General features: G+C 45.3%; 1 protein-coding gene across 1 annotated transcript in view; it reads right to left on the reverse strand.

The window, feature by feature from the left end:
• Positions 1 to 19,235, reverse strand: part of MAST2 (microtubule associated serine/threonine kinase 2) — a 212,218-nt gene that overhangs the window by 48,725 nt on the left and 144,258 nt on the right. The window contains 1 exon segment of the mRNA XM_021096724.2: positions 1,234 to 1,325. Coding sequence (XP_020952383.2) covers positions 1,234 to 1,325 — 92 coding nt within the window.

Below are 19,235 nucleotides of genomic sequence, written 5' to 3' on the forward strand. Positions count from 1 at the left end.
TGCTTAAACAACTATTCCACATGCATTCTCACTTTCTCCCTCCAAAGACAGTCAACTGTGAGCAAGGAGACAAACTGAAGTGGAACAGGCCTGTCTTATTTGGTTTAATGCTATACCGTTTCACTACTTGGGTATCTTTTTATTGCCCACAGATAGATAAGGCCTGCAGATTACCAAACACAGGGAGCAATGACTTTCTATGGTTCCAAGTCTGCTCTGTTTCCATTATCTCCAGGTCTGTAACTTCCACTGTAAAAAGTAGAGCAGTGAACAGTGTAGCCAAGCAACAACCCCTTCAGCAAAGCTGAGGTCCTGGTCTGGCTCCCCTGGGATGTAAGAATACATGCCCAGACCAAAAGACATGCCTAACTCAAATTAGGTCTTCTACCTCATAATTCCTTTTTTTTTTTTTTTTTTTTGCCTTTTCTAGGGCCACACCTGTGGCATATAGAGGTTCCCAGGCTAGGGGTCGAATCAGAGCTGTAGCCACTGGCCTACGCCAGAGCCACAGCAACATGGGATATGAGCCACGTCGGCAACCTACACCACAGCTCATAGCAACACCAGATCCTTAACCCACTGAGCAAGGCCAGGAATCGAACCCACAACCTCATGGTTCCTAGTCGGATTCGTTAACCTCTGAGCCACAACAGGAACTCCTACCTCATAATTCTTATACATTCCTTAGTCAGAGGCAAGTAATTCCGGCCTTACGCTACCCTGAAGAGCCCACATTCCAGATGAAGCAGAGCCTGAAGACATGAGATCATTCGCTTCAATTCCAATACGTGAAATCAACGTCACTGTGAAACGAACACGCCTCTCACTTTGCTGCCTCCTCTTCTAACAGAGGGAGTTATTAAGAGTCGCACGAGGCAGAATACCATCTCCGTGGGCCCTGACTCCTGGGCGTGGTAGGACAAAATGCTGCTGGAGCCCTCATCACGTGGCCCCAGATGCCTGGAGTCACCACACATTCTCCACGCACTAGAGCAGAGGTGGTGGACCCAGGATACACACAAGACCAAAGGCGATGTTGACAGGTCGAGGCAAGAAATGACTAAGAGTCAAAAATAGACAGAACACAGTCTCCCACAGAAAGCATGCCCACGGGCTCTGCCAAGTGAAGGGACAATGAGATATGCTGAATCACACAAGCTGAGAAGTAAGGAAAGAAACGGGGCATCTGTGACCACTCTTTCATTCCACCTTCCTTCACCTCCAAGCACTCACCTGTGTGGCCATGGAGTGGTGAGTGGGGTCGCGGGAGTGTAGGGGACGTGCTAGAGGTCACAATCAGACTCTTGCGGTTACTTGTCCGACAGCTGCAAGGAAAACACAAATGTCAGTTACAACAGGGCTGCGTCATGGGCCCAGAGAACCCAAACGGCTAGTAAGGAGCCCGAGAGTGACAGCAGTCCACGAGCTGGGCAGTACACCACTTTAAACTGAACTGGCTCAGCAATTACTGTTTGTACAGTGAGATTTCACAAATCACCGTGTTCTGTCTTGGAATCGCTTTCGTCTGTCTTGATTTTTATCTTGTGTTGCCACGGCACTTTTTTAATGTGTAGGTTTTGCTCCCCTGAGCAAATACACAGAGTTCCCTAAAGGAAACAACCATGTCTTAAATGGTGTGTAATGAAGAATGACCACTGAGAACTGGATTCAGAAAACAAAACACCAAAGTCAGAAATACTCTCATATCTCATAAAAATTAATCTTGCCCAAAAAATGAAACTATTAACTTAATCTATAAAATCTATTTTTTAAAACCGCTTAATCAGTGAATTAAGCAATATTCTTCAAAAACAACAACAAGGAGTTCCTGCTGTGGGTCAGAGGAAATGAATCTGACTAGCATCCATGAGGATGCAGACTCAATCCCTGGCCTCGCTCAGTGGGTTAAGAATATGGCATTGCTGTGGCTGTGGTGAAGGCCAGCGGCTGCAGCTCCAATATCACCCGTAGCCTGGGAATCTCCATACGCCACAGATGCCGTCCTAAAAAGACAAGGAAAAACATTCTTATTTCACCATAAACTTCAGCATAGGCCTAGGTTCCTTCTGTAAAGTTGGCTTTTCTTCACATTTTAACACCTGAGCTTTTTCTTGTGGCTGTTTGTAGAAAGCCAAATCATGATGAAAAGCCATTTCATGCTATATCTACTACTGAAAAGTGTGTATAAATTTTCTGAAAGTTAGCCCATCTTTTATTCATTCATTCATTCATTTATTTATTTTTTATGGGAGGAGGAGCCGCTGTAATGACTAGTCTTTACAATACATCTTGAGTGAGTTACTGCAGGGGCTCGGTGGGCCAGCTGGTAGGGCACCAGCTTGCAAGAGGTTCCACAGCTAGGGCATTGCTGAGTCTCGCCTCTGTGTACCCAGAACCAGATGGTGGCACTGTTGGTCTCTTGGCAGATGCAGCCACCATCCACTTGTTGGTGCTGGAGAGGACTTCGTTAGGGTCTTCTTTTGGAGTTTCCGTTGTGGCTCAGCGCAAAGGAACCCAACTAGTTACCGTGAGGACACAAGTTTGATCCCTAGCCCTGCTCAGTGGGTTAAGGATCTGGCATTGCCGTGAGCTGTGGTGCAGGTGGCAGACTCAGCTCCAATTTGACCCCTAGCATGGGAACTTCCATATGCCACACCAGGTGTGGCCTTAAAAAATAAAATAAAATAAAAAATAGGGTCCTCCTTGGTACCTGAGGCCCCTTCGGGGCGGCCATTCTGTAAGGGCCCAGCCCCTGGCACCAGCCATCATGACCGCCTTCCCCAGCCCAGTCGCCTCTTCTTCATCAGCGGCAGCACCTCCAGAGGCCAGAGTGTACCACAGGGACTCCATCTGGACCTCGGGCCCTCAGGGCCTGTGCAGCCAGCGCTCCAGTTCCGAGGAGTAACCTTGACGCCGTCACACCCGCTACAAACACCAGCACTTCCCAGACCCTCTTTTGAAGGCCTTCAGGAGGCCTGTCCTCTATACTCATCCAAGTAAATATTTACTCAACATCAGCTGTGCCCCAGGCACCGCTCTAGATGCTTAGGGAAGCAGCAGCGAACAAGAGAGTGAACAGTGCCATGAAGAAAGCGGGAGAGAGGGTTCAGGAAGCAGAAGAGAAGTCGAGTAGGCGGCAGGAAGGAAAAAGGACAGGAAAAGAAGTGGGCTGTGGAAGCTCTGGGCGTGAGGCCACAGCCGGACTCCGTAGGCTGGTAGATGGTAGACTGTGATGAAGGACTACTGGGATGCGACAAGAAACTGCAGGGAGAACTGTGACCAACCTTAAAAGGCTGCAATTAGAAAATGACAAGCACTTTTCCCTGAGAAACTCTCAGGACTAATCTAATCCTGTCTCGCGCCTCTTATGACCCCGTTACCATCAAATGCCCAAGCCGTCCCTTCTGATTTGACAGAGTCCCTTCACTCCTTGATCTTTTATTTTTATTTATTTATTTATTTTGTCTTTTTGCCTTTTCTTGGGCCACTCCTGCGGCACATGGAGGTTCCCAGGCTAGGGGTCCAATCGGAGCTGTAGCCACCGGCCTACACCACAGCCACAGCACCGCAGGATCTGAGCCGCATCTGCGACCTGCACCACAGCTCACGGCAACGCCGGATCCTTAACCCACGGAGCGAGGCCAGGGATCAAACCCGCAACCTCAGGGTTCCTGGTCGGATTCGTTAACCACTGCGCCACGACGAGAGCTCCTCCCTGATCTTTTAAAAAAAGCTCACACACGCTGGGCCTCCATGAACTCTGTTATCAACAAACCATATCCTTACCTTCTTCTCAATATTCAATTTAAATTCTAGTTACAGCTGGAACCTTGCTATTCCTCCCGGACACCAGAGTCCTGGTGAAAGCCCAACCCTTTTAAATCCAACTTTCCATCTATTGTGCAACTACACACGGGCAGCTGGAGGTGACCAAAAAAATCCAAAATCATATAGGCTGGTGTGTGTGTTTACGATGATAAATTTCAAGTGAGTCCATACTACAGCCATCTAGGAAATACGCTCCCTCCAAGGCAATTTCTCCCCAAACTTCCAGCACTCCTTCCCCAAATCCTACCCTTATATCTGCTGACTGCTTTTTATTCAATTAGGGGCGAAAAGAAATAATGCAAAAAGAAGTACGACACATTCCTGCTACAAAAACCTATTAGCCCAAATCTAGATCCATAAAATCGACTTTCCCATCCGCACCAGCAGGAGGGACCACGTTCCTATCAATCCCTCTACTCACCAGTACTTGCACTGTCCTCCTTCTCCTATGTCATGAATTTCTACTTCTTACTGGATCATTCTCATCATCATAAAAAGATGCTGTCAGTCCTCTATCCTTTTTCTTTTTTCCCCCCCTCTTTAGGGTCACACCCGCAGCATATGGAGGTTCCCAGGCTAGGGGTTGAATTGGGAGCTGTAGCTCCCGGCCTACACCACAGCCACAGCAACGCAGGATCTGAGCCACGTCTGTGACCTACACCACAGCTCACGGCAACACCGGATCCTTAACCCACTGAGCAAGGCCGGGGATCAAAGCTGCGTCCTCACGGATGCCAGTCGGGTTCGTTAACCGCTGAGCCATGACGGGAATTCCCCATTCCTTCCATCCTAAAAAACTAGAAATAAAACCTTCCATAGACCTCGGTCAACTCTGTGAATGAAAACTACTGCCTGCCACATCAGTAAACAAAGAATGGTGCAGCCATCAAGCCATCACATCATAGCTCCTGAAGGAACTCAGGACGGAAACAGGACACCCGCCATCTAGGAGTCAGCAGCTGTGGTCACCCCCCTTCAGGAGACTCAGGGTGAGAAAGCTCAGGACACTGCCCCCAGATGTTCTAAGGGGAAATAAAACATACTCTCAAGAATATAAACTCCGGGCCCTTCAGTTTTCAACATGAACAATTTTATAGAACGTACATATGAAACCACATTAAACCACAGAACGCTCATCCAGACCAAGCGAGTCCTGAGCAGAGACTCGCCTCAAGGACTTCTCTACCTGGGCTTCGGCTACTTTCCTCACCAGGTACGTTCGCCCTTCCTCCCTGACCCAATTCCACGCATTCTTTAAGAATCGTGAGCGCAAGTGAAGTTTTGTATGATCTCTTTGTTATCCTTCTGACCAGGCAGGAGGACGTCTCTACTCTCCTTGAAGGCCTTTGGCACTTGTCGTCCCTAAGACTCAGGGTCTCAGTGTCAAAGCTGTGCAGGAGGAACGGACAGAGCTTTGCAATGAGAAGACCGGAGTTTGCGATTGCGGGTGACCCTCGAGCAAGTCTCAGAAAGCCTCATGCCCTGTTGCTCTCAAACATAAAATTAAGATAATAGAAACCTTATGTGTCATTCTGGACTCCTCCCTTTTATATGTCAATCTGCTATAAATCTTGTTGGCTTTAACATCAAAACATATACAAAATCTGATCATTTCTCACTTCTTTCGCCACGGCCACCTTGGACCAGGCCACGGTCACCTCTTACCCGAATTACCTGAAACAGCTTTCTCATTCGTATTCCTGCTTCCACTCCTCCTCCCTAATCTATTCTCAACAAAACAACCTTTAAAATATAAATCAGAAAAAACATCCACTTCCACCCAGGACAGATTAACAAAGAAAAGATTTACGCTCTCACCTTGTACAACCAATAAACTGGACCGAGAAAGGAAACCCTTTTCAGGCGCTGGGCAACAAGCAGGACAATAAATGGGACGGTGATGGTTGAGAGGAGGGAAACAGCCAAGCAGCCAAGGTGAGGACTCTCACTGCCTGAGCTCACCATCTGGAAGACACCCCAGCCGTGGCACAGAGAGGACGTGACCTGCACGGAACCTGGAGGCTGAGGACACCACCCAGGAAAAAGAGCAGGTGTGCTTCTCCTTGGTACTCGGGGTTGGGAACAGTTGATGTTCCCACCAGGCAGAGGGCAAAACCCTGGCAATTCATGGGACATCAGCAAGGAAAAACCAGCCCCAAAGGCTAATCTAGTCCCACCTAACAAAGTTGAAAAGCAATCAGCGAAGTTCTCTTGCAGCTCAGCGGGTTAAGGATCTGGCGTTGCCAGTGCAGTGCCTCAGGTCACTGCCGTGGCGCAGGTCTGATCCCTGGCCCAGGAACTTCCATATGTCACAGATATGGCCAAAAAAATAAAGAAATTAAAATAGATTAAAAAAAATACAGTCCTCAAAAGGGTCACATTGTTTCTAAGTAACGTAACTGCTTCCCAAAACAAGGCTCAAAAAGAGTGAGAGAAATAAAAATGTGAAACACACATCAAGGTCAAATTCACAGTGATTTGCATGTAATAAAATTACTAGGCATGGGCAAAGGTAGGAAATATGACCCATAATGAGGGGTGAAATCAGTAGACCCAGAGATGACAAACATAGTAGAACTGGTAGAGAAGAAACATTAAAACCATTATAACTGTATTCCATATTCTCTTCTGTTTTTGTTTTTCTTTTTTCTTTTCTTTTTTTTTTGCTTTTTATGGCCACACCTGCGGCATATGGAGGTTCCCAGGCTAGCGGTTGAATCGGAGCTACAGCTGCTGGCCTCCACCACAACCACAGCAATGTGGGATCCAAGCTGTGTCTTCAACCTACATCACAGCTCACGGCAACACTGGATCCTTAACCCACTGAGCGACACCAGGGATTGAACCTGCATCCTCAAGGATACTAGTTGGGTTCGTTAACCGCTGAGCTACAAAGGGAACTCCCAAATTCTATGTTTTCCATAAGGCATGGGAAAGTATGAGCATGTTAAGGAGAGAGTACAGATTAGATCTTTTTAAAAATGCCAACAGAACTTCCAGAGATTAGGAGTCTCAGATGAGCAAGGCCAGAGCGGAGCCACATATGTGACCTACACCACAGCTTACAGCAACGGATCCTTAACCCACTGAGCAAAGCCAGGGATCAAACCCACATCATCACAGACATGTTAGGTTTTTAATCCACTGAACCACAACAGGAACTCTGAGAAAAGGGTATTTAATTTAATTTAGTTTATTTATTTATCTTTGTCTTGTCTTTTTAGGGCCACACCCACAGCATATAGGGGTTCCCAGGCTAGGGGTCAAATCAGAGCTGCAGCTACCAGCTTACACCACAGCCACAGCAATGCCAGATCCAAGCCGTTTCTGTGACCTATACCACAGTTCATAGCAATGCCGGATCCTTAACCCACTGAGCACGGCAAGCGATCGAACCCGCATCCTCATGGATGCTAGTTGGGTTTGCTAATCCCTGAGCTGAGACAGGAACTCCAGAAAAGGGTATTTTGAAAGGAAAGAGGAACGGGGAGCTGTGGGACACCTTGAAGCGGACTACACATGTGACCAGAGGTCTTAGAAGGGAGAGGACAGACAGAAAAACATTTGAAGAAAGGATTGCTGAAAAATTTCCAAATGTGATGATAGTTATAAACGTCCAGATCCAAGAGGCTCAATGCACCCAAAGCACAAGAAACATGAAGTACCTCAGGGCATATACTGTAGCCAGTCTAAGATGATAAAATCTTCAGAGCAGTCAGGCATAAAAATTCTGTAACACTTAAAAGAACAAAACAACAATGATAACAGACTACTATTTGGTAAACAGTAGATACAACCAGAAGCCAGTGGAGAAATGCCTTAAAGTACCGAACCTAGAAACTGGAGCCAAGTGGAAATACTTTTCACAAAGATAATCCAAATAAAGACTCTTGCAGAGGCACAAGAGCTGCACTAACCCATCACCAACAGACCTGCACTATCATAAATGCCGAAGGACGCCCTGCGGCAGAAAGAACACGACATCACCCGGAAATCTGGGTCCGTACAGAGAAAAGCACCAAAAATGGTAACTACGTGGGTAAATGTAAATCACTTGTTTTCCTTTAAAATTTTTTTTAATTTTAAAGGAAATATAACAATTTTCTGTGGGGTTTATAACGTATGTAGATATAAAACATAGGACAGCTACAGCAACAAGGCTGGGAGGGAAGAACGGAAATACGCTGTTGGGAGGCGCTTACGTCAGCAGGCAGTGGTGTACTACCACGCGAAAGTAAAACATTCTATTACAAACACTAACACAGCCACTACAAAGGAAAAATGAAGAGCATAATTAATGTACGACAAAGAAAAAGTGGGACAATAAAACATATGCAGTTAAGACAAAGGCTGTCAGATCGGATACAAGAGCAAGACCCAACTATATGCCGTTTATCATGCGACAGCAAAAGCCTGGAAACCACCTTAGATGTCCACGAACAGATGGAGGATAAACAAACCACAGTGGACCCATACGAAGGACTACTATTCAGCAATAAAAAGGAAACAACTACTGACTCATACAGTAAATGAATCTCACAATAATTATGCTGAAACCAAGAAGCCAGACATGAAACTGTACATACTGAACAATTCCATTCAAATAAAATTCAAGAAAACGCTAACTAATCCATAGTGACAGACAACAGGTTAGTGGTAGCCCGACCAGAGGCAGGGGAGGTATTATAATGAGGCATAAGGAAATTTGGGAGTGGTAGAGATGTGTTTATAGTTTCAGTGATGCATAGTATATCAAGCCCCATCAAACTGTGTGTTTTAAAATGTGTATGGTCTATTATATTTTAATCATACTTCAGGAAAGCTATACAAATTTTTTAATGTAAAATAATATCCAGCCACAGCAGTGACAACAGCAAATCCTTAATCCACTAGGCCACAAGGGAACTCCTAGCTATGTAATCTTGAATAAATTATTTTGCCTCAAAAAAAAAAAAAAAAAAAAAGAAAATCCAGAGTTCCCGTCGTGGCTCAGTGGTTAACGAATCCGACTAGGAACCATGAGGTTGCGGGTTCGATCTCTGGCCTTGCTCAGTGGGTTATGGATCCGGTGTTGCCGTGAGCTGTGGTGTAGGTCACAGACGCAGCTTGGATCCCGCATTGCTGTGGCTCTGGTGCAGGCCAGCAGCTACAGCTCCGATTCGACCCCTAGCCTGGGAACCTACGTATGCCGTGGGAGCAGCCCAAGAAATGGCAAAAAGACAAAAAAAAAAAAAAAAAAAAAAAAAAAATCCAAGTCATTCTTGTGCTTCAAATTCTCCTGTTTCCTTGAGAGTAAATGTCAGAGTCCTTACAATGGCCTGTAAGCTATGCAGGGTCTCCATAAGCTCTTCCCTCTAATTCACTCTACTCCAGCCACACGGGCCGCCTCGTCCTTCTTAGAACATGCCAGGCGGATCGCTGCCCTCACAGCTCACTCCCTCTTCTCTTTCAGGTCTTTGCTCAAAGACAAGTTTCTGAAAGGATTTTTCCAGATGATTCTATTTCAAATGCTAACTCTCACCCTCTCAAAGCCCCCTGTCCTCCTTTCCTTTCCTTTCCTTTTTTTTTTTTTTTTAACTTTTTCTAGGGCCCCACCTGCGGCATATGGAGGTTTGCAGGCTAGGGGTCTAATCAGAGCTGTAGCTGCCAGCCTACGCCAGAGCCACAGCAACGAGGGATCCAATCCTAGCTGCGTCTGCAACCTACACCACAGCAACGCCGGATCGTTAACCCACTGAGCAGGGCCAGGGATCGAACCTGCAGCCTCATGGTTCCTAGTTGGATTCGTTAACCACTGCGTCATGGCAGGAACTCCCTCCTTTCCTGATACATCTTCCTCAACAGCGCTTACCATGATCTAACACACTCTGGCTCTCATTCTGTGTCTCCCTCCCTCCCATTAGAATCCTAGCCTCTGTGAGACTAGGCTTGCATGCACTCTGTTTACTGCTCTACTCCTCAGTGCCTAGAACTCTGCCTGGCGCATGGCAGCCTCTCAGGAGGATTTGTTAAATGAATGAATGGATGGGTATAATTTCTTACAAAGACTATAGTAAAAGAGGGTACCTGTACACCTGGCACCCTGGCACATATAAGGTATAGCAAACCGCTATGTCTAAACTCTTTGTGTAAGAAAATGAAGATCTCTTGAAACTGCAGTGACAGATAATTGATTCTAATTTCATTTGTCATGATCTTATTAAAATTTAAATTAAATCTGAAACACTGAAGATCATATTTCCAGGCCACATGCCTTTTTATGAAGGTACATATAATCTCACTTGGCAAATCTGCAACAGCTGCCAGGGGAAAAAAAGGTCAGACACCCTGGTACTGATGCTATGACTCAGCTGAGATCCAAAACAAAGAACTGCCGAATTTTTCCACTTCAACAAGCACTGGCCATTTCCCCAGGTCTTCATTCTTTCATTCCAGAAGATGCATGTACACAGGGTCAGCCACACAAACCCTCAGCTGATGGAAGGAGACCTGGGAGCCCTCTGGGCTGATGCTCTCTGCTCCCTACTGCAAGGACTGGGTTAAACCAGACTGCTGTCCTCCTACCATGCCAGGCACTAGGTTTCTCAGAGCAAGGCTGGCATTTCACCTTCCTACGTGCTTCACCATGGCCATCTCAGCGGAAAGGACAGTGGGAGCAGGGACGAAGGCACCTGTGCAGTCTCTGTGAAACTGCTGAACTGTGGCATATATGAAGAGTTCCCAACCTTCAATAATCACTCCCCCAGTTACTCGCAGGTACTCAAATCTGTTTCCCAGTCTGAAGGAATACAGAGCACAGGGTAGGACGCGTGGTTGCACACCCCGTAGGGTTTCCAATCTCCAGTCTCTCCATCCCAGAGGAGGTTATTTCAACAGCCTCCTAACTAGTTTGTCTCCTATTTCCAGTCTGTTCTCGACACAAGGAGCCACAATGATCCTTTCAAAGCATAAATCAGATGATTTTACTCGTCTGCCCAAAGGCTGCTAATTTCCCATGGAGACAATAAGCTACCTGGACCATTGCACTAATTATTCCCTCTGCTTGGAATGCCCTTCCCCAGACTATACAAGGGCTTATCTCCTCCAACCTTTCAAATTTCCCTACCTAACACTGTGACGTCCCCTTTAATTCCCCTTCTACCTTTTTTGGGATGGCAGCTCTCCATGAATTAATAATGCTTTTTTTTTTGGTCTCTTTAGGGCCACATCTGGGGCATATGTTAGTTCCCAGGCTAGGGGCTGAATTGGAGCTGCAGCTTCTGGCCTGTGCCAGAGCCACAGCAGCACCAGACCTGAGCCACGTCTGCGACCTACACCACAGGTAACAGCAATGCTGGATCCTTAACCCACGGAGCAAGGCCAGGGATTAAACCCACATCCTCATGGATCCTAGTCGGGTTTGCGTTTCCACTGAGTGACAACAGGAACTCCATGTAGTATGTCAAAGGAGTGCATTTCTTGGTGATCACAGCAAAGGATTCAATGAGACTAGAGATTTTGTCTTTGAGTGTTGTACAGAGGCCTCCACAAATACGGCCCCTGGTAAAAACGAAGCAGTCTAAGGCTATGCCTGATTACACAGTACCTAGGAAGTTGTGGTATATTTGGTTTGTCTTTACTAGTTCCCATGACTTCCGGATTTCTCTGGAAGTTCCAAATTAAAAGCACACTCCCAGGTTAAATTTCCAGACCAGCTTCTTTGAGAGCTAGTGGATAAAGGGAAACACACGATACCTCGCAATTGCTTTGTCTGTGTGTCTCACATCCAGGTTAAACCCTGAATTAGTAACAACCCTTCCTTTCTGCCTCCTCCCCCAGTAACGAGGGCAGCTGTCTGGCCTGTGCCCAAGTTTCCACAATAGAGAAGATTAGGACACAGCTCTGTTTCTAGGAGGTGGCCATGGATACAAAGGCTACTTTTAGGACCAAGCCTGCACTTTCGGTAGTCAAACTGCTATATGCCACTCACTTTCAGTGACAGTGAATAGCAAGGTTCTAAGTCAGCCACTAGAAGGACTAAAAAATATAGGAATATAATCAATCCTTTGCCTTCAGGACCCACAGCTGAAGAAACTCAGACACGTAGGGGAAGACAACACAGGCAATACAAGCTGACACGGCTGCCTTTGAAGAATCTGGGTGTCGGGATTCCCTTTGCGGCACAGTGGTTAACGAACCTGACTAGGATCCATGAGGATGTGGGTTTGATCCCTGGCCTCGCTCAGTGGGCTAAGGATCTGGCGTTGCCGTGAGCTGTGGTGTAGGTCGCTGACGTGGCTTGGATCCCACATTGCTGTGGCTGTGGTGTAGGCCGGCGGCTACAGCTATGATTTAACCCCTAGCCTGAGACCTTCCATATGCTGCAGGGGCGGCCCTAAAAAGCAAAAAAAAAAAAAAAGAAAAGAAAAGAAAAAAAAGAATCTGGGGTGTCTATGCTCCAGCAAAATGAAGGTTTTGATGAAGATGAAGGTAGAAGACCTGGGGAACTTATTATTATTATTATCAGCATCATCATTTTGTCTTTTTAGGGCTCTACCTGCAGCATATGGAAAGTCCCAGGCTAGGGTTTGAATTGGAGCTACAGCTGCAGGCCTAGACCACAGGCACAGCAATGCCAGGTCCGAGTCACATCTGCGAACCTACACAACAACTCACGGCAGCACTGGATTGTTAACCCACTGAGCAAGGCCAGGGATCAAACCCACGTCCTCATGGATACTAGCCATATTAGCCAGGTTCATGGGACCCGCTACCTACAGCGGGAACTCTTTGGGGGAGCTTATTAGATCCACAGTGGAAAGAGGTACAGGTAATACCATAATATATGCAAGAAGACTAGAGAATAATCAGTCTAGACGGAAGCAGAGGGAGGATGATGAAATCATCCAATGAGACAGACTGCAGACTGCAGCTCCGATGGAAAATTTGGGGGTGAATGAATGAACTGTAGATAGAACAAAAGACAACGCAAAGGGGAAGTAACTAACACCCTCGAGAAAACAAAAAGTTTTAAAAGAAAACAAACACAACCACAGCACACAAGGATTCAATTAGGAGTAACAGTTATAAAGTCAATCAACATTGAAATAAATGAAATAATTCCAAGTACTTCCTTGCGAGCCGCAACAATCAAGGATGGCAAGAGTGGGGCAAGAGAGAGTATGTTTTCTTTTATCAGCACTAAAGAAGTCATTCCGAAATCATGTCCATATACTACTTTGACAAAATAAAAATTACACATGAAATGTGGGTAGCTTTAAATACAGTGTGTAAAGTCATATGTAAAGTGAACAGGAGGGGGCTGGCTGGGGTGGGAGAAGAAACCTGTGGCAAGCAGTAATTACTACATTTCAACTGGTACAACCCTGGTTCAATCCTAAGCTACAGTCGTGTGTTTAAAGGGAACGAGCAAGTGATCGCCACACCTCTGCTCAAAATCCTCCGACAACCGCCGCAGCCAAACAAACAAACACCTAAACTAGTTACTAGCGTGTCATTCAAGATCCTGCATGATACGGCCAGTCCCCTGCAGATCTGTCCTACCCATCACCTCCTCCCCACAAACCCACCCTCCATACACTCTTCACCCCAACAGGAAACAAGCCCCGGCCAGTATGTCTCTGCTCCCTCGCACATGCTACTGCTTCTGCTTCAATACCCTTGTCTCAAATGCCTACCTAGAAAATATATGTTAGTTATTCTCTTCTTAACTCAAGAGCTTCTGAATTCTCTCTGAAGCCTTTCTTGTGTTCTCCAGGGCAGCATTAAAGATTGTTCTCCATATACTAGCACTGAATTTTGCATAACCTTCCATTATAGAATTTATTATGCAGCTCCACTTGGGTCACTACTATGGCATGGGTTTGAACACTGGCCCAGGAAGTTCCACATGCTGCAGGTGCAGCCAAAAAATAAATAAAGAGAGAGAGAAAGAAATAGAGAAATATAAATGATAGAGTTTCCTTGTGGCTCAGTGGGCTAAGGATCCAGTGTTGTCACTGCTGTGGTTCTGGTCACAGCTGTGGCATGGGTTCGATCCCTGGTTTGGGAACCTCTGCATGCCATGGACATGGCCACAAAAAAAAAGAAATAAAAATGAACTACATTAGGAGTTCCCATTGTGGCTCATGGTGACTATAGCTACAAATCCGACTAGGAACCATGAGGTTTCGGGTTCGATCCCTGGCCTTGCTCAGTGGGTTAAGGATCCGGCACTGCCGTGAGCTGTGATGTAGGTCGCAGATGCGGCTCGGATCCCGCGTTGCTGTGGCTGTGGTGTAGGCCGGCGGCTATAGCTCCGATTAGACCCCTAGCCTGGAAACCTCCACATGCCACAGGAGCAGCCCAAGAAATGGCAAAAAGACAAAAAGACCAAAAAAAAAAAAAAAAAAAAAAAAGAACTGCATTAAAAAAGTTAATGAACGAAAACTGGCATTAATGAAACAAGAATAGTTGGATAAAGAAAAACTTAACTGGATGTTCTATAAGTTAAAATTATAAGATACTGAATTACAAGACAGTGAATGGACGAATGGATAAAGAGAAAATACACACACACACACACACACACACAGAGGAATATCATTCAGCCATTAAAAAGAATGATATCTTGCCATTTGCGAAAACATGGATGGATCAAGGGCATTATGCTAAGTGAAACAGGTCAGATCAGACAGAAAAAGATAAGGAACATATAATTTCACTTGTACATGAGATCTAAAACAAAAACAAATACTTCCACGATTACAGAGATTAAGATCAGTGGGTGCCTGAGGTGGGAGCGGGCAGAGTAGGCAAAATGGGTTAAGGGGGTTGAAAGGTACAAAATTTCCAGCTGCAAAATGAGTAAGTCACGGGGATATAATATGCAGCATGGTGACTACAGCCAATAACACGGTATTGTGTGTTTACACGTTGCTAGGAGAGGCGCTCCACTGCTGTGGCACAGCGGGGTCGGTGGTGTCTCTGCAGCACCAGGACGCAGGTTCGGTCCCTGGCCTGGTATGGTAGGTTAAAGGATCCAGCATTGCCACAGCTGGTGCACAGGTCACAACTGTGGCTTGGATCTGATCCCTGGCCCAGGAACTCCATATGCCGTGAAGCAGCCAAAAAAGGAAAAAGAAAGTAACTAAGAGAGGGAGTGGATCTCAAAAGTTCTCATCACAGAAAAAAACTATGTGTGGTGATGGGTGTTAACTGGACTTATTGGGGTGATCATTTTACAATATATGCAAATATTAAACCATTACACTGTACACCTGAAACCAATATTATATCAATTACACTTCAATTAGACGAGGTAAACTCTAGCTTTAACATAATCAAAAAGAGAAATAGTGAAAGACCATACTAAGGAACCCACACAAAGACACAGTGAATGGATGGCTCTGGGAGCTTATTTATTGCCCTGACCCTATTCAGGACCACAGCATAGAGCATAATGACAGAGATACGTTAGAAAAAACTGCAAAATAATGAGCTTCACTATGAACCACAGACACTACTTCACGGTCTAGTCCACGGTCCTAGTCTTTCTTCTACACAAACTTCTTATAAACATTTAGACTAGAAAGAACATACCTCTTTCAAAAATATTTACTCATTCAAAGGGAACCAGAACAAAAGCTATATACAAAGATACTTAGAAGTTTTACAACTCAAGAACAAAACAAGAAACACCACATTTTAAAATGAGTGTAAGACTCAAACAGACACTTCTCAAAAGAAGATAACGCGAATGGCCAACAAGCACGTGAAAATCTGCTCCGCGTCACCAATCATGAGGGAAAAGCAAATCAAAACTACAATGAGACACTGCTTCATACTCACTGGGATGGTTTTACCAACAACAACTACGAAAACAGAAAACGACGAGTGCTGGCTAGGATGTGGAGAAATTGGGACATGAGCATTGCTGATGGGAATCATACCACGGCGCAGTCACAGTGGAAAGTAGTACGGTGCTTCCTCAAAAAAGGACCTAGTGATCCAGCAACTCCACACCTGGGCACAGGCCCCAAAGAACTGAACGCAGGGACTCGACTAGACACGCGCACACCATGGTCACAGCAACACCATTCATAATGGTCCAAAGGCGGAAGTTACCCAAGTGTCTGCCAATAACTGGAAAAACAAAACGTGGTTGATACACACAATGGAATACTATTCAGCTCTAAAAAGGAAGGAATTTTTTTTTTTGCTTTTTAGGGCTGCACCTGCGGCATACAGAAGTTCCCAGGCTAGGGGTCTAATCAGAGCTACAGCCACCATCTGCGACCTACATCACAGCTCACGGCAAGGTTAACCCACTGAGCGAGGCCAGGGATCAAACCCACAACCTCGTGGTTCCTAGTCGGATTCTTTTCTGCTGCAGGACAGGAACTCCAAAAGAGGGAGGAAATTTGAACCTTCAAGACAGTATGCCGAGTGAAGTAAGCAGTCACAAAAGGACAAGTGTTTTACAATTCCGCCTAAACGAGGTGCCTGCCGTACTCACATTCACAGAGAAGGAAAGTAGAGTGGTGGCTGCCAGGGCTTGTGAGAAGAAGAAATGGAGAGTTAAAGTGTTTGATGGGCGCAGAGTTTCAGTCTGGGAAGATGAAACCATTCTGGAAGTGGATGGGAGGGACGGTGCATGACAATGTGGAGGAGCTTAATGCCACAGAACCGTACACTTAAAAGCAACTAAAGTATATTTAGCCATGGTTAAAAATTAAAATTAAAAAGTTTAAAAGCCATTTAAAAAGAGACAAGAAAAACAGAAGGAAAGGGAAAGAAAAAAATGTATATGTATGATATAGCCAATGCAAAGTTAGTTTAAAAACCAGTATGTTATGTTGTTTTAACAGAATCAAGGACAGAAACTATATAATCAACTCCACAGATGCAGAAAACCCATCTGATGTACTCAGTGGACCCAAGAATCCTCCCTTCTCGCCTTCCTTCCTGAATAATTCAGTCTCGAACCCATCAGATTATGATGATGGCCAAGTGGTTGTGGGTTGTGGGGATGGTGCCTGGCATGGATGTCACAGACTGATGAAGGTAAGAAGGTTGCTTGCAGAGAACAGTGGTATCCGTTTGGCATAGGATGTCAGAGACCCAGCAAAATGAGGAGCGCATATATACAGTGCTTGCAAAATGAGACTGGCTACAGATGAAGACTTTATCAAATAAGTATATAGAGAGTAACTGGAGTCAGGATTCTCATTATCAAAGAGAAGAGTTGCAAATGTGGAGGTGGAAAAAAGGAAGGGGAAGCAGAGATGTCAAGGTCAACTTACAGTTTTCAATATACAGAGGTTGAGAAATTTAAAAAGCTATGTGCAAGTTATACGCACACATTCTCTGGGAACAGAGAACCCAACTATCAGCAACCGCGCCCATCATCCTTATCCTGGCTTTTAAACACCATAACTAATCCAAGGGCTCGGGCGGGGAGAGCACGAAGTAAGCCACCCAGGATCACCTCGACTGGCAAGAGGAAATTCCCGACGAATGACGGCGGTATGACAAAAAGACAAATAAGTCAGCCTGAAGAAACTCCCCTTGACTAAATAAATATGGTCCAGTGCAAGCACCAAAACATGCGTGATATGAATAGATTATCACCCATTAAATAAAATAAGAGCCCACTGAATTCATGCAGATATGACAAAACAAGTGAAAAAATAACAGGGAGAGGAGAAAGCTTTTCCTTACAGTGCAATTTCAACGGATGAATGTGGAATAATGGAATTAGAGAAATATTATTTGGCAACCAGAACAGCATAATAATTCAGACAAGAAACATAAACGGATGCTAAAAACAGAGGGTTAAAATCTGCTGAGGAATGGGGTAGTTAGTAATTTCAAGACCCTTCCTACAAAATACTCGTTAATTACAAAGGCAGAAAGAGTAACTTTAAAACAGAGAAACCTAGCAGACACACCTTACTCAAGTGATCAAAGTGAACTTTACAACGAGACAAAACGAAAGCCTGTATCACCTGATAGGACGCATGAGAGAAAAACCACCATCCTTTCTCAGGAATGGTAATATTCCTCCCAAAGATGCTGAAGAGGATCAGAAGGTGCCTCCCCAAGTGCTACTGTGGCAAGGAATTATTTTAAGCTGAAGGTAACCGAAGAGTTCTCCGCCCTCCTCCACCTGCCGAAAACGTGGCAGACTTCCCTTGGAGGAAGGTATCCTTCTCTACCAGGCAGGGAGGAGCGACCAAGCATGTGCATAAGCCCGTATCTTCCACGAGTTCCCCCACTATTTCCCAGTTACTTACCCACGATTTACCATCCCTTGAAGCTCAAACCTTCTTTCCTTTGCAAAGGGAAAGCTTATATATACGTAAGCTTCCAAGTCTAGCCACTTCTCTGAGTTTCACTTCTTTTCTGGGAACTCCCACATATGTAAATATTAATAAAAACTGTATGCCTTTTCTCTTGTTGATGTGTCTTTTGTCGCACACCCCAGGCACTGAATTAAGAGAGGAAAGGAAGTTTTTCCTCTCGAGCAATGCAAAACCCAAATCTAATCCTGAGGAAATACCTGACAAAATTAAGGGACATTCTCTCAAATAATTGGCCTGTAATTTTCCTTTTTATAAAGATTTTTTTTGGCCATGCCCATGGCGTGCACAAGTTCCCAGGCCAGAAACTGAACTTTCGCCACAGCAGTGACCCAAACCACAACAGTGACAACACCAGATCCTTAACCCACTAGGTCACCAGTGAACGCTGGCCTCTAATTTTCAAAAGGGTCATGGTCATAAAACCTGAGACAATGCAGAGCTGGAGTTCTCTCGTGCTGCACCAGGTTAACCATGCAAAAGTCTCTGCGGTAAGCACACACTCAAGTATCCCAGGGGGTGGGCTATCATGTCAGGAATGAATTTGAAAACAGGTTAGGAGTTTCCACTGTGGCTCAGCAGAAACGAATCTATTACCCATGAGGACGCCGGTTCAATTCCTCGCATCGTTCAGTGATCCAACATTGCCGAGAGCTGTGGTGTAGGTCGCAGACACAGCTCAGATTCTGCTTTGCTGTGGCTGTGGCTGCAGACACAGCTCAGATTCTGCTTTGCTGTGGCTGTGGCTGTGGCCGGTGGCTACAGCTCCGATTCGACCCCTAGCCTGGGAACTTCCATATGCAGTGGCTTGGGTTATTGCTGTGGCACAGGTTTGATCCCTGACCCGGGAACTTCCGCATGTCATGGCTGTGGCAAAAAAAACCCAAAAAAACCAACAAACAAAAAAAACTATGGAATTGTTTCAAATTGAAGAACCAAAAGAAATAGTAAAAATATAACGTGATCCTGGATTGAATATAAAAGACATCACTGGGACATTTGGCGAAAACGTAAGTTTGTGAATTAGATGACGGTATTTTTCAACACTAACTTCCCTGTTTTAAA

Source organism: Sus scrofa, chromosome 6 (genome assembly GCF_054392235.1).
Source record: "Sus scrofa isolate SSC_HxYL_T2T_F1_AM1 chromosome 6, Sscrofa_HxYL_maternal_Yorkshire_Landrace_v2.0, whole genome shotgun sequence".
In the NCBI taxonomy this organism is placed as follows: Eukaryota; Metazoa; Chordata; class Mammalia; order Artiodactyla; family Suidae; genus Sus; species Sus scrofa.